This window comes from Heteronotia binoei, chromosome 21 (genome assembly GCF_032191835.1).
Source record: "Heteronotia binoei isolate CCM8104 ecotype False Entrance Well chromosome 21, APGP_CSIRO_Hbin_v1, whole genome shotgun sequence".
Taxonomy (NCBI): domain Eukaryota; kingdom Metazoa; phylum Chordata; class Lepidosauria; order Squamata; family Gekkonidae; genus Heteronotia; species Heteronotia binoei.
Genome location: NC_083243.1, coordinates 126509212 through 126523982, shown reverse-complemented (window position 1 = coordinate 126523982; position 14771 = coordinate 126509212). Strand labels below are relative to the sequence as shown.

At 38.3% G+C, this 14771-nt stretch overlaps 1 protein-coding gene across 2 annotated transcripts in view; it reads right to left on the bottom strand.

Moving 5' to 3' along the window:
• The window catches only part of ANO3 (anoctamin 3), a 328242-nt gene that overhangs the window by 226286 nt on the left and 87185 nt on the right, over positions 1-14771 (bottom strand). For both annotated transcript variants that reach the window (XM_060262282.1, XM_060262283.1), the window contains exons 2-3: positions 3768-3974; positions 2871-2942 (exon numbers count right to left, since the gene is read on the bottom strand). In XM_060262282.1, the coding sequence (XP_060118265.1) occupies positions 2871-2942; positions 3768-3974 (279 nt within the window). The remainder of the gene's footprint in view (positions 1-2870; positions 2943-3767; positions 3975-14771) is intronic.

Sequence of the window (14771 nt, the reverse complement as noted above, 5' to 3'; positions counted from 1 at the left end):
AACTGGCAGAGACTAACCAAGAGAGAGATCTTGGGGTCATGGTAGATAACTCACTGAAAATGTCAAGACGGTGTGATTGCAATAAAAAGTCCAACGCCATGCTGGGAATTATTAGGAAGGGAATTGAAAACAAATCAGCCAGTATCATAATGCCCATGTATAAATCGATGCGGCCTCATTTGGAGTACTGTGTACAATTCTGGTCACTGCACCTCAGAAAAAGATATTAAGATATTGGAAAAAGTGTGGAAAAGGGCAACTAGAATGATTAAAGGTTTGGAACAATTTCCCTATGAAGAAAGGTTAAAACGCTTGGGGCTCTTTAGCTTGGAGAAATGTCGACTGTGGGGTGACATGATTGAGGATTACAAGATTATGCATGGGATAGAGAAGGTAGAAAAAGAAGTACTTTTCTCCCTTTCTCACAATACGAGAACTCATGGACATTAAATGAAATTGCTGAGCAGTCGGGTTAGAACTGATGAAAGGAAGTACTTCTTCACCCAAAGGGTGATTAACCCATGGAATTCACTGCCACAGGAGGTGGTGGCAGCTACAAGCATAGCCAACTTCAAGAGGGGATTGGATAAGTATATGGAGCAGAAGTCCATCAGTGGCTATTAGCCACATCGTATTGTTGGAGCTCTCTGTCCGGGGCAGTGATGCTCTGTATTCTTGGTGCTTGGGGGGGCACAGAGGGAGGGCTTCTAGCCCTTCTGCTGGACCTCCTGATGGCACTTGGTTTTTCTGGCCACTGTGTGACACAGTGTGTTGGACTGGATGGGCCATTGACTTGATCCAACATGGCTTCTCTAATGTTCTTATGTTCTCCCTCAGCAGTTGATTCCACTGCTGAACAACTAGGTAGGTAGCTGATTGCACTGCTGAAAAACTCTTACTGTAAAAAAGTTATCCCTAATATCCAGATGGTACTTTCCCACCCTTAATTTAAACCCATTATTATGAGCCCTAAGCTCTTCTGCCAACAGGAATAGCTCCCTGCCCTCCCCTGAGTGATGGTCCTTCAAATACTTAAAGAGAGCAATCATGTCCCCCCTCAACCTCCTCTTCTCCAGACTGAATCTTCCCAAGTCTCTCAGCCTTGCCTCATAGGGCTTGGTCTCCAGGCCCCTGCTCACCCTCATCACTCTCCTCTGTAAACTGCTCCATTCCATACACATTCTTTTTGAAGTGAGGCCTCCAGAACTGCACACAATACTCCAGGTGCAGTCTGATCAATACAGCATACAGCAGGACTATGGCATCTTGCAATTTGGATGTTATGCATCTGTCGATACACCCCAAGTTCACATTAGCTTTTTTTGTCACTGCCTCCCACTGACTGCTCATATTTAACTTATGTTCCACCTATACCCCAAGATTTTGTTCACACACACTGCTACCCAGAAGCGTATCCCCCATACAGTATGGGTGTTCCTCATTTTTGTTACAGTGCAGCTCCCAGTCTGTTTCATCACTGATGTGGCCCCTGGGCTCTCCAGCAGCTTCTACTGGACACAGCACATCTCCTGTAGCTGTTGTGGGCTATTTTGTCACTGCCACAGCCCCTAGGCTCTCTGGCAGCTGCCACCTGAAGTGGCCCAGCTCCTGGGCTGCTTCCATGCCTGCCATGGCTCTCAGGTGCCACCATAGTGAGGTTAGATTTAACCCCAATGTATTTTTAAAACATTTCAGATTTTTCTGCAAACCTTGGGAGTTCCCCAAGTTTGCTGAAAAATCTGTTTAGCCTCCATGTGGCCCTGATCTGCAGATTTAGCTATGTTCAGATGGGGGTCATGGGTGGCTAATAGTATATAGATAAGTGGGGACCCACAAGAAACTTGCAGGGAATGTGCATCCCACCCTCCTGGCTTTGCACCCTTCCCTTTGCCCTTCACAAATAATCTTCCACCCCTATATTTCTCCCCTCCCCTTCCCTGACAATTTACTCCCTCTCTTTCCCCCTACTCTCTTCTGTCAATATACCCCCATCTCTCTTTCTCCCCCCATTACTTTGTCCTCTTCAGCTACAGTCTGTTCTATTAAAAAATGGGGATAGTTGAGCAAGTGGGTAAGGAACTGCCTTCTCATTCCTGTCTCTGTAGCTGCTGACTCAGCAGTCCTTTTAAAACTTTCTCCCAGCTTCTAATCGGGCAGTCTGTGAGTAAGAACAGTGCTGGAGCTGGGAGGGAGGGAAACAAAGAATCCTGCCTCATTTCCCACCCCCTGCCTCCAGCACTGCTTCTGCTGTTATTGCCAGTCACTTACCCCCACACACATACACATAGAACATCAGCGGCACCTGCTTGCCCACTTCTTTCTCCCTACAAAGCAGTGGCAGTAGGAGCTCTCCCTGCCATCTGCCTACCTGTCCATTTTTGTTTGGGGAAGATTTGATCCCCTCAATGCTTTTTAATTTTTTAAAAGATTTTTCTGCAAACCTGTTTTTTTTTCTCCAAGCCTGGAGGAATATTTCCCTTTTCTCAACCTGTGCCTGATCTGTGGATTTAGGTATCCACAGATCTTCCCAACCTTGAGAAACAGATATATTGATATACCACAGGATACACATGCCCTAACCATAATTTCTCCCTTTGCTCAAAATAGTCTAAACTGCTAGGGGTTCAAGCAGGCCCTTTCCCCCTTTCTCTGTTTTTCATTTTCCTCCAACTAACACTTAAATGCCTTCAATATTCCAGGGCTTCTGGAAGTAATTTAATTAAAAACAATTAGGAAGTATGACGAAACCATTATCTTGTTGGCAAGTAGCCCTTTTGTAAATAATATCATTTTCTTAGTTCTAGGTTGTCCAGTGTTGGAGAGCAGTTTTTAAGAATTACCAGAGAATATATTGAAGCAAAGAAACTCACCCAAGAATGGATCACTGTATTCTGTATTAGACAACTTGAGTAAATTGTTTTCCAGTGTTTCCATCACTTTGGCTGGAAAAAAATGCCCATGAAAGACATTAGTTTGTTATGAAAAACCTGTTCACTTTAATCGTTTTTGTTCCACATGACTTTACATTTTTCTGTTTTTAAGCAGTTGTTATTCATTATTTCTTTTCTTCATTTCCATGCAGAAACAAGAATAACAGGTTTTCTTGGAAAACAGTAGAGCTACTATAATGAAAGATATTGTGAGAGCTCTTTATTTAAAAAATAAAACTACAATTCTCTCATATAGGGAGATTTCATAGCACTGATATTTCACTTCTGGTTTGTTCCTGATGAGTTGGTACATCAGTTGGTTGGTCGGTCAGTCAGTCAGTCAGTCTCTCTCTCTCTCTGATTGCAAAGTATACACATTATAGAGAAATCATGTGGAATTTGTTGCCATCTCCAGACTGCAGTGGTGCCCGCCTATGTGCCAGCATGTGCTAGCAAAAAGTTTGCTTCCGTGCAGTGTACCACAAAAGAAACTAAACAGTAAGTAAATATGAGCAACTGCATGTAAGAAAATTAAAAATGCACACACACACACACACACACAAACCTTTCTGTCAACCAACAAATGGTTCAATTACACTTTGGAAAGACAAACCTTATCTTTGGTGGCATCAGAAGAATAGCCTAATATGTTTTCACATAATATTGACTGCCATTTTTACTATGCCACTAAAGGTTTGTTTGGTTGATTGAAGATTGACTGCCATTAATTTTCAAATTTAGATTTGCTATAATTATATTATTCTGATATTTGGTTTGAGAATTTATTGCTATCCAACTCCATAAAAGAAACTAAGTGATGGAGAGGCAAACACTTACCTCGTTCTGACACAACATCAATAGTTGTCGTTGATGCTCCTGCACTCACAGGCTGCGGTTGAGGCTGTACTCGATTTGACTGAAGAAATGAGGAATGCTTGCTGAGACTGTGAGGGTGTGTTTGGCTTTGAGCAAGGCATGGCAAGGATCGTCTGGAAGGCTTTAAAGGGGGTTCTTTTACATTCTCACTCTTACTTGTATTCATGCCTAGAATTTTAAAAAAAAGATTTAAAGATATTAATTAATGGGTTAAATATAATGGGTGTCTTATAAGCCAGTTCTTCTTCCTTCTTCTCCCATCTGTGTGACAGTTCTCTTTTTCCTAGATCCCTCTAACAATAGATTTCCAAGATGTCACAGTTAGGCAAATTATAGTTAATGGCTTAATACTAATCAGGATTACCTCTAAACTACAGTTTGCAAGCCAACTTCAACCCATGATTTCAAGTAATGGTTTCTTTACAATTTCCAGTAAGCCTTGGCTATCATTTCTATGATTCAAACAACACAGCATATCACAGTTAAAGGAAATAAGAAAAGGAAGACATGTATCATCAGGGAGAATGTAAGAGGAGGAAGAAGAAAACAAGTCTACAAATAAGGTAATCAGAGTAGAAATTTGCAAGCTGTCCTCTTAAAAAGTAATCAACACTTCAAAACAATAAAATTGTATATCCCAGATGGAAAAAAAGAAATAAACAGGGCATAGCTGTATTAATTATTATTATTATTATTTTTTGTTTATTTGTATTCCGCCCATTCCCCCATTGGGGGCTCAGAGTGGAGTACAGCAAATAGAAATAAAATCACAATAAAATCATAATAAAACCAATTACAACATTCATCAAAGTGCAGCAAAATGATTCAGCAAGATGACATGACAGCAAGGTGGTATAGCACAAAATAGTACCGCAATTCAGCATCACAGTGCAGTAGAGCAGCAGAGCAGTAGGGGGAAGGCCAACCCATTGATAAATAGATGCCCGCTGCCTCATCCAAAGACCTGGCGGAACAGTTCCATTTTGCAGGCCCTACAAAAGGCCAGCAAGCCAGGTATACACTTGCATTGACAGATAGGAATAGTTATTCTAATAATCGCCATTCAAATATAAAAGCTGTATCTGAATGTATTCAAAGATAGTATGTACTTCTTCAGGGAGGAGGGGAGGGGAGGAGGGAGAATCATGAAAGTCTATTTCATCCCACCATCTGGCTTGTGTTTCATTCTTTTCCCTCAACATCAATACCTGATACAAGTTGGATATTGATGGGACAGCCAATTCTCTCTCCTGGCCAGCACACACACTTTCAGCTTCAAGTCTCCCCTATTCAGCAGGCTGGTGAAGTTACGTGGCTTGTTGAGCAACCCCTAAACAGTTACCAAGATCTTACAATGTAGTATGAGATATCTACTGGATTGCAGTCTTCTTCAGCTGGAGGAAGGGGGTATTGTTCATTTCTTAGTTTTGTTTAGTTTCTGATTTTTCTGCAAATCTGAAAAATACCCCCCTTGTGCTGATTTTTTGTTCTGTGCACTGCAGTCAGAAAATAATTTTCACATGGTTCTCACCATTTGCTTTTTGAAAGGTTGTTTTTAAATTCTTTGTGGTTGTGTTCCTTGCAAATCAATCAACCTCTCACTGCAAGCAACAAAAGAGGTCCTTGAAAATACAGATGGAAAGGCTGATCTTTCAAAATGATATTTTCCAAAATGTGCTGCTTGATATGATTTTCTTTTCCGTTACTGACCTATCAAATGGAAATATTGCCAGATGATTTAGTGCCCATTGCTTTAACTCTATGGTTAGTTTTTAAGAAACTGAAATGCACTTAGAAATTCAAAACTGTTCAATCAGATGGCTTTGTGCCAGTCCATTTAACAGTATTTTACTTTCTAAAGTACTAAATCATATTTCAGCTCAAGTTGTCAGCTGAAGTAGCAATTGTTTTGACAAATGATACTGTGAAATTATTTCCAGTGACTAGATACAGACCAGTTCCTAGAAAATTGTATTATTGTTATTGATTCTCATAGGATTCTCATAATTTCAATAAATCCTGCTCATTCAAGAGTTTCACAGGATCATACCATAATGGCTTCAACTTTGGGACTCCCTCCAACTCAAGATTTAATTAAGAAGAATTAAAATATACTGTACTAAAAGAATTCTGGCAACTTTTTAGAACACAGACTTTCTAGTCCAGTAAGGGCATGACACTACTGATAACATATGAAGCTTCCCAACAGACAAAGCTTTCTCCATTGCCTCTGGTGATGGGGACAATTTAGAGCTCATTTAATGTATGTGAATGGAAAAGTCTACTTCTTGACAGAATCAGAACTTTAATCAAAAGTGCTCAAATGTGGTGGAATCCATGCAATCCCTTATGTCTACTATGGACTGTGGAAGTTGCTGTTACTTAATCAACAGAAGAACATTGTCCACTGGTTGTAATAATCAAATAAAGGCAACTGGGGCATGTTTGTAATTACATTTACTGCCTATGTACTGCAGAATTATCCAGTTCCCCAAATTGTTGAGCTCACCAGTTAATGATAACGGCAAGCTGAATGTGAGACAAGATTCTCCATCAGTGTGATTAGAATTCATTAGCATGTTAATGAGTTTTCCATTCAAACAGTCTCATTAATTTTAGATCAGCTGAGTCTTTACTAGCATGTAGATTATAATTATTTATTTATAACTATGAGTAGCAATATATAAAACATTTCCCATCTTCTTCACTAGCTAGGCAACATACTATGCTTTTTGCAACCTAGTTTCAGTGATGTAGGGAGAAGCCACTAGTTAGGCAGCATCCTATGATTTTTGCAACTGAATTTCGGTGATATAGGGAGACATTTAGGCTAAGGTTTGAAGGATTTCAGAAGACATGCTGTTAGGCTCAGTGGCTTTTGTTAGAGAGGAGAATCTATGGATCGTATGCTGTAGAATTTAGCTTTCTTTATGCAGTCTGCAGAAGCATTCTGGTCTGTTTTAGGGAAGAATCCACATCATGGCTGTGATTTGTATTGGGTGAGTCCTGGAAATCTTGCAGTATTACAACTTATTTCCACACTACTGAGATCAGTTCCTCTGGCGAAAATGGCTGATTTGGAAGGTGTACTTGGTAACATTATATAACCAACTCAAGTAATCTTCTGAGATGCTTTTACATTTAATTTTAAACTACCACGTGGGCTGTTGTGTCACCCTTTAAAAGAAATAAAGTGCAGGCATAAAATGGACTAAGTTGGAATCGGCTTGCAATATGGTCAAGTAAATTGTAATCAGTGTTCTTTCTAAGCTGAGTTAGTGTGAGCTAGCTCACAGTTTTTTAGCCTCCAGCTCACACATTCTTGTCTTAGCTCAAGAAGGATAGTCCCAGAGCAAACTAATTTATGCAGTAGCTCACAACATCAATGCTAGTTGCTTATGAAGTAGAATTTTTGCTCACAAAACTCCACAGTTTAGAGGGAGCATTGATTGTAATGCACTATACAACCAACATTACCAGTGGGTGGTGCTCTTGCAGATCTGAGTACTTGCACTGGTTCTGTATTCATTCTTGTTCTGTGGAAGCTATTTAATTGTAGTAACTGCTTTTAAGATCTGTGTTGGTTGCTGTTCTGGAGACCACTTGAAAATCTTTCATTAAAGTTTGTTCCTTAACAAGTGTGTTATAACTGGTGGCAGGCAGCAACTTCAAGATGATGAAAGCTTTATTGCCCGAGAAGACATTTACTGGTCACTCAGAAGGGCCTGAAATCAGTGAGTACCTGGATGACTTTGACATTCTGGTCTCTGTGAACAAGTGGACTGATCAGAAGGCAGTATCTTACCTGGCAGTGTTTTAGAGGGGCATGCTAAGGCATTTCACCTGCAGCTTCCTTGCTGATCTTTCAAAATGATATTGTTCCAACAAGCAGCTCTGCAAGCACTTGTGGAGCTGGGAATGCAGAGTTGCAGGCCATGAAATAATCTTTTATGAAAAATCAGTTTATAAATGGATTGATAGGAGAGCTTCATCATTTGTTAGATGCTATTTTAGACAAACCAATAACTTATATTGTACAAAAAGTGTAGAGTGTTGATGTAGAAATGTGTGTTTCCATAATAGTGTCTGCTGTTAATTCTAGTGACTCTTTCATCAGTAGCCTTCCAGGAATAACTTGCCACAGTGGTGGCTGAGCAGATAGAAAACATTCACTTGCAAGTAATTCACAAGTAGTTTTGGAAGAAAAAAGCAGCAACAGTTCTTCAAGGAAGTTCCAGGCCAAAAGATATCTGCCAACAATGTGGAGACAAAGCTCAGGGGAAGCAGAATTGTTTAAGCAAAGGAAAGATGCATCAGAGGAACTACAAGTTGTTGATGCAGAAGAGCCACCATCAGTAAATATAAGAATGGCCCTGGTGAATGAGAATATGGATATCTGGGAAATGTCAGTGTTACTGGATTGAAGTTGGGTCAGGCCATGTGTGTCATAAAATGTAATGCCAGGTTGTGGAGATATAAACTTTATAAAGGACACAAACACATTTTTTAAAAAACTTAAAATAAAAAAAATGCTTAAAACATTGGCACTCTTGCAATATTTTATTTATGTAACAGTCTCTGAGAACTGACACCACTTGCTCTGAATTACTGCATCAGAATGTCTGTGGTATTGGCTAAAAGAACTGCAAGCAAAGGAAATGACTCAGCTGCATTAAAGGAAGGTGCTTGGAGCTGGCACAGAACTGCTGGTGAGTTGGTGATGAGAGAGGAGGGCCTGTTTGCTTGGTGATGGTTGCTGGCCCCACCCTCTACTTTGACTGTTGAGTCAGAGGTGGGTGGGGGCTTGAGCCTTTAAATTGCAAGGCTCCTCCTTGCCAGAGGACTCTTGGCCTGTAGCTGTTAGCCTGGGGGTCTAGCCTGTGGGTTCTGTAGGAAGGTGAGTATTTCCTCACAAGTAGTCTCACATGGCAGTTGGTAGCAGAATTTACAGGGATGTCAAGATAAAGATAAAATGTTGAAATGGATTGCAGCAGCATGGCTGGTGAAGGAGCTGAGGCAGTGATGTGTAAAGTCTGGGAGATGTTTGTATTTCTACCTGAGAGTAGCAGCAATTACACTAGCAGGAAGTGTAAGTTAGTAGCCCTTCTGGAGGAGAAGATACAGGGATTGGAGGCACAATTGTTCACACCACAGTGTATCAAGGAAGGTGAGGATTTTCTTGACAGAAGCCATGAAGCGCTCTTGTAAGGACAACAGGAGGAAGAGAAGTGGTATCTCAGCAATTGGAAGAGAACCCAACACAGGAGGAGGGTTAGTGGAAAAATGTAACCTGAAGGAGCAGGAAAATCAGGAGATGTTCTGAGCCTCTGCTGCTCAGCAATAGGTTCCAGGATCTCTCCACAGAATCTGATTCTGAACCATTCCCCAGCCTCCATGAAGCTTGAAGAAAGTTTCTCAGGATCCTGTGAATAAGAAGCCTGGAGGTTCTGCTCCCCAATATAGGAAGAGGAGGGTGGTGATAATTGGAGACTCCTTGCTCAGAGGGGTGGAGCACAAAGTGTGCTGACTGGACTTATCATCCTGAGAGGTCTGCTGTCTGCCAGGTGCACACATCCAGGATGTGACAGAAAGGATTGGAAGATTTATCAAGCCCACGGATTATTATCCTTTCTTGCTGATTCATGTGGAAACATATGATACTGCCCGTCACAGCCCTGAACATATTAAAAAAGACTATGTTGCTCTGGGTCAGAAGGTGAAGGAGCTGGGAGTGCAGGTTGTGTATATGTCAGTTCTTCCTGTTGAAGGCTGTGGCTTAGGACAAGAAATAAGAATACTTCAAATAAACGAGTGGCTACATCGATGGTGTCAGCAGGAAAGATTTTGATTTCTGAATCATGGATTATGCTTTTGAGATTGTGGTCTTCTATCAGGGCTTCCTGTTTGGCTTGAAAGGCAGACTGCAGCTCCCTAGCAAGGGGGATATTTTTTCTTCTGTTCAGGGTATAAAAGACCTCCCCGGGGGGTCATTAATCTTAGTTAAAGATTAATCCAAGATGACGTCAAGACCCTTGAGCTGTTGATATCGATTTTAGAAAGGTGGGGAGTTACCTTTTTTAAATCTTGATGTCCGGTGCTATTAGAGGGACGTCTAAACAACATCTGCAGAGGATTAAAAAGTCATTAATTTGACTTAAGCCTGTCGGAAACCAGACACTTAAGAAAAGACTTATAATTGCAAGATAAGGGAAAGCTGAAGTGCCAAGAATATCTGTTTAAGGTATTCTGTTTTATATTTCTACTTGAGACTTTCTAAGCTTATCTAAAAGTTGCGGAAGTTTATAAAGAGATGGAATACTGAAGGAAGATAATTGCCTGCCAGTTTTGAACTTTTTGAACTTTGTATAATTAAAGGCTTTAGCAAAACTCGGGAAAAGAGGAAGATGTTTTGAATAATTGCAGTTGATGACGCAGGTGTTTTTTCTGTGGATGTTGTACACTCCTACAAGTTTTAAACATTGCTGGAATTTATAAATGAGTTGGAACATAACTGAATAAAATAAGACAACGGCCTGCCAAAACTGAATTTAATAGCTTTGAAAGAGCTTGGGGGAAAAAGAGAAAGAATTTTTGAATGTTTGCAGCTTGGGACTGGTGACGCAGGCTATTTTTTTACATCCCTACAAATTCCAAAGGCTGTGATACTTGACACGTGAACAGAGCAATTTGACCCAGGAAGTAAAAGGTATTGACCAATTAAATGAAGTCTTTAAGGATTACAAAAGCTGTGACATTTAAACCAGGAAGGAATTAAGACAAGGATCAAGAAGGACCTCTCTAACCACAGAGAAAGAACAAGTGCCATTTTAAAGGGAAATAAAACTCAAATTGGTTAAAAATCAATATCTCAGCTTAGGAAGCTAAGAGAAAAACAGAATTAGCTTTGTTTGATACAGCAGGCCCTAAGCTACTGGACTTGGTGTTGAACTTTGATTGGAAAAACTTTTAAATTTTGGTAAGGTTTTTTTATGTCAGAAGGAAGGGTAACTCGTGCAAGGGCCCACTCATTTGATAAAATGCAATCTCAATTTGATGCCCTTGAGGCTAAAATGTTAAAAGCTATGGACAAAATGCAATTGGCAATGAGAAAAGACTTTAAAAAGGAAGTTGGAGATCTTAGGAAAGATATTGAGGGCTTTAAAGATGAGATTAAAGATAGAGTTAAGGAGGTAGAGGAAAAAGTAGATATACATGCTTCTACTTTGTTAAAACTCCAAGAGAAGGTTACTATACATGATTGCAAGTTGATGGAAACACAAGTTCGCTTGAGAGGAGTACCTGAAGGGGAGGAGGCAGACTTAATGGATCACATGGTGAATATCATTACTGAATACTTAGGAGAAGATCCTGAAAAATTTAGAAGTATGTTGGATGGAGCTTACAGAGTTAACTCAACATATGCAAAGAATAAAGGCCTACCAAGAGATATTGTTATAAGGCTAAGATCTAAAGATATAGCAGGAAAAATCTTAAAGGTTTTCAAAAAGATTGGATCATAGAAGGAAGCAAAGTCAAAATAATGAAAGAGCTACCAAGACAAGTGATTAATGACAGGAAGAAATACAAGAAGTTAACAGACAGACTACGTACAGAGGGCACAAGATTCAGATGGATATTACCTGAAGGTCTTGGCTTTGAACAACATGGAATAAGGATTATAATAAAGAGTGAACAAGAGATGCATAGCTTTTTGAAGAGAATAAAAAGTCTACATCATAATGGAGTACAAGTTACTATCTTGGAACATAAATGGACTAAATTCACCACAAAAAAGAAGAACAACATTTCATTGGATTAAAAAGCAAAAATGTAACATAATTTGTTTACAGGAAGTTCATATACAGCAAAAAGATTGTAAATTTTTGTGGAATAAAAATTTGGGACTGGAATTTTTTTCATTGGCGGAACAAAAGAAAAGAGGGGTAGTCTTCTATATTAAAGAACAACTACAACCAAAACTAATATTTAAAGACAAAGAAGGAAGATATATTGCAGTAGAAGTGATAATTGAGGCGAAAAAAACGTTGTTATTAGGACTATATGCGCCCAATGGAGCGAAAGATAAGTTTTTTAAAGAAATTAATCGACAATTAGATGAAAAGACATATCACCAGATTTTAATGATGGGCAATTTCAATGGGACAATACAAAATAATATTGATAGATCAAGTCAAAAGAAAAATGATAAAGAGGGAAAACTACCAAACTCCTTCTTTGAGCTGGTTAAACAAGAAAATTTGGAAGATATATGGAGAAAATTCAACCCTGAAGTAAGAGACTATACTTTCTTCTCAGCTAGACATAATTCTTTTTCTAGAATAGATATGTTATGGGGTTCCAAGAGTTTGGGCCTTATAACTGAAAAAGTAGAGATTCTACCAAAGGTTTGTGCAGACCATAATCCAATATGTTGGCTTACAAAATTGCAAACGAAAACAAGAAGATGGAGAATTAATGAGGACTTGCTACAAGATAAAGATATTGTGACATTTTTAGAAAAGGAAACTGCGGCTTTCTTCCAAATAAATGAAACTGATGACATGGAATTTCAAACAGTATGGGACACTTATAAAGCAGTAACGAGAGGAATATTAATCACATTGAACAATAAATATAAAAGGGCCAAAGAAGAACGGTTGTTAGCATTACAAAATGAAATAAATAAAAAAGAAAGGGAATTGAAAAAAAGGCCTGGGAAAAAGAAATTAATAAAAGAAATTACAATATTACAATCACAAGTAAGACATTTGCTGAATAAAGAATTAGAATGGAATTTAAAAAGTCTGAAACAGAAATAATTTGAAAGTGCGAACAAACCGGGAAAGTATTTGGCTTGGCAACTGAAGAAAAAGAAAGAAAATAAAACCATTAATAAAATTATGGCCGATGGAAAAACAATAGTAGATCAAGATGGAATTAAAAGAGAATTTTTTAAATATTATGCAAATTTATTTAAGGGTGTGAAAATAAAGAAAGGAAAAATGGAAGAGTATCTACGGAATTTTCAAGTGGCACCTTTGACTGAGTACATGAAAAAGACTTTAAACGACCCAATAGAGAAAATCGAAATTGAAGCAGCAATAAAAGCAATGAAAGAAGGTAAGGCTCCTGGGCCAGATGGATTTACATCTAAATTTTATAAAATCCTTAAAGACGAGATAACACCCAAACTGATGAAATTGTTAAACACGATAAGAGAAAATGGAAAAATTCCAAATACCTGGAAAGAAGCTGTAATTTCTTTGATTCCAAAAGAAGATAAAGATGTCACAAATGTAAAGAATTATAGACCAATTTCACTGCTAAATAATGACTATAAGATTTATACAAGAATTCTGGCAGAACGACTGAAACAATATTTGATTAATTTTATAAAAAAAGACCAAGCCGGATTTCTTCCTAAAAGACAGATAAGAGATAATGTAAGAGCTGTTATTAATGTTGTGGAATATTATGAAAAACATCCAGAAAAGGAAGTGGCTTAATTTTTTGTAGACGTGGAAAAAGCCTTTGATAATTTGAATTGGGACTTTATGTTTGTAGTAATGGGAAAAAATAAATTTAGGGGAACATTTTATAAAGATGACGAAAGCAATATATACGGAACAATATGCAAAACTGTGTATAAATGCAGATCTTACAAAAGAGTTGAAGGTAAGCAAAGGCACAAGACAAGGATGTCCGTTATCACCATTGTTGTTTATAATGACTCTTGAAATTTTATTACAACAAATACAAAATGACAATGAAATAGAAGGATTAAAAATCAGAGGATTCTCTTATAAATATAAAGCTTTTGCAGATGATATTGTGTTCATAATAGAGAATCCGATTCAAGTGTCACCGTTGCTGTTAGCTAAGATAAAAGCATATGGAGAGCAAGCAGGACTATATATAAATAAAGAGAAATCAAAATTTTTATGTAAAAATATGCAACCAAACAGACTTAAGGAATTGCAAATGGTGACGGGTTGTGAGGTCACGACCAAAGTCAAGTATCTTGGAGTGGAAATAACTATGAAGAATATTGACCTGTTCAAAAATAATTATGAAAAATTATGGTGTAAGATGGACAAAGATTTGATGAAATGGAATAAACTTAACTTGTCCTTATTGGGCAGGATAGCTGCAATTAAGATGAATATTTTGCCAAGAATAATGTATTTGTTCCAAACTATCCCGATTGTGAAGGAAATCAAACAATTTAACAAATGGCAAAGGGAAATTTCTGATTTTGTATGGGCTGGAAAAAAACCAAGGATTAAGATGAAGATTTTAATAGATGCTAAAGAGAGAGGTGGTTTTCAGCTACCGGACTTAAGATTGTATCATGATGCGGTTTGTTTGACATGGATTAAAGATTGGATAATGCTGTTAGATAAAAAACCTTTATGGTTAGAAGCTCATGGGAATAAATTCGGCTGGCACGCATATCTGTGTTATGGGAAGAATAAGATGGACGGTTTTTTCTCTCACCACTATATCAGAAATAGTTTATTAAACACTTGGATAAAACATAAGAAATATGGCGACGAGAGAAAACCGCTTTGGATAGTGCCAGTGGAAGTAATAAAAATAACAGCTGAATCTGATGAAGAAAGAGCGCTGTCATATAATCAACTGCTCAAGATTCAAGGAGACAAAATTGAATTAAAATCTGCAGAAGAGTTAAATAATAAATATGACTGGTTTCAAATGCAACTAATTAAAAGCTTGATAGAAAATGATATTAAAATGGATGGAATTAAACGCGAGCAAACAGAACTGGAAAGGGTCCTGCTTGGAGATAATGAAAAATTAATATCGAAAGTATACAAATTATTACTGAAATGGTCTACAGAAGAAGAAGTAGTAAAGTCTCAAATGGTCAAATGGGCAATCAATGTGAATAGAGAAATACAAATGGATACGTGGGAGCACCTTTGGAAGAACTCGATGAAGATC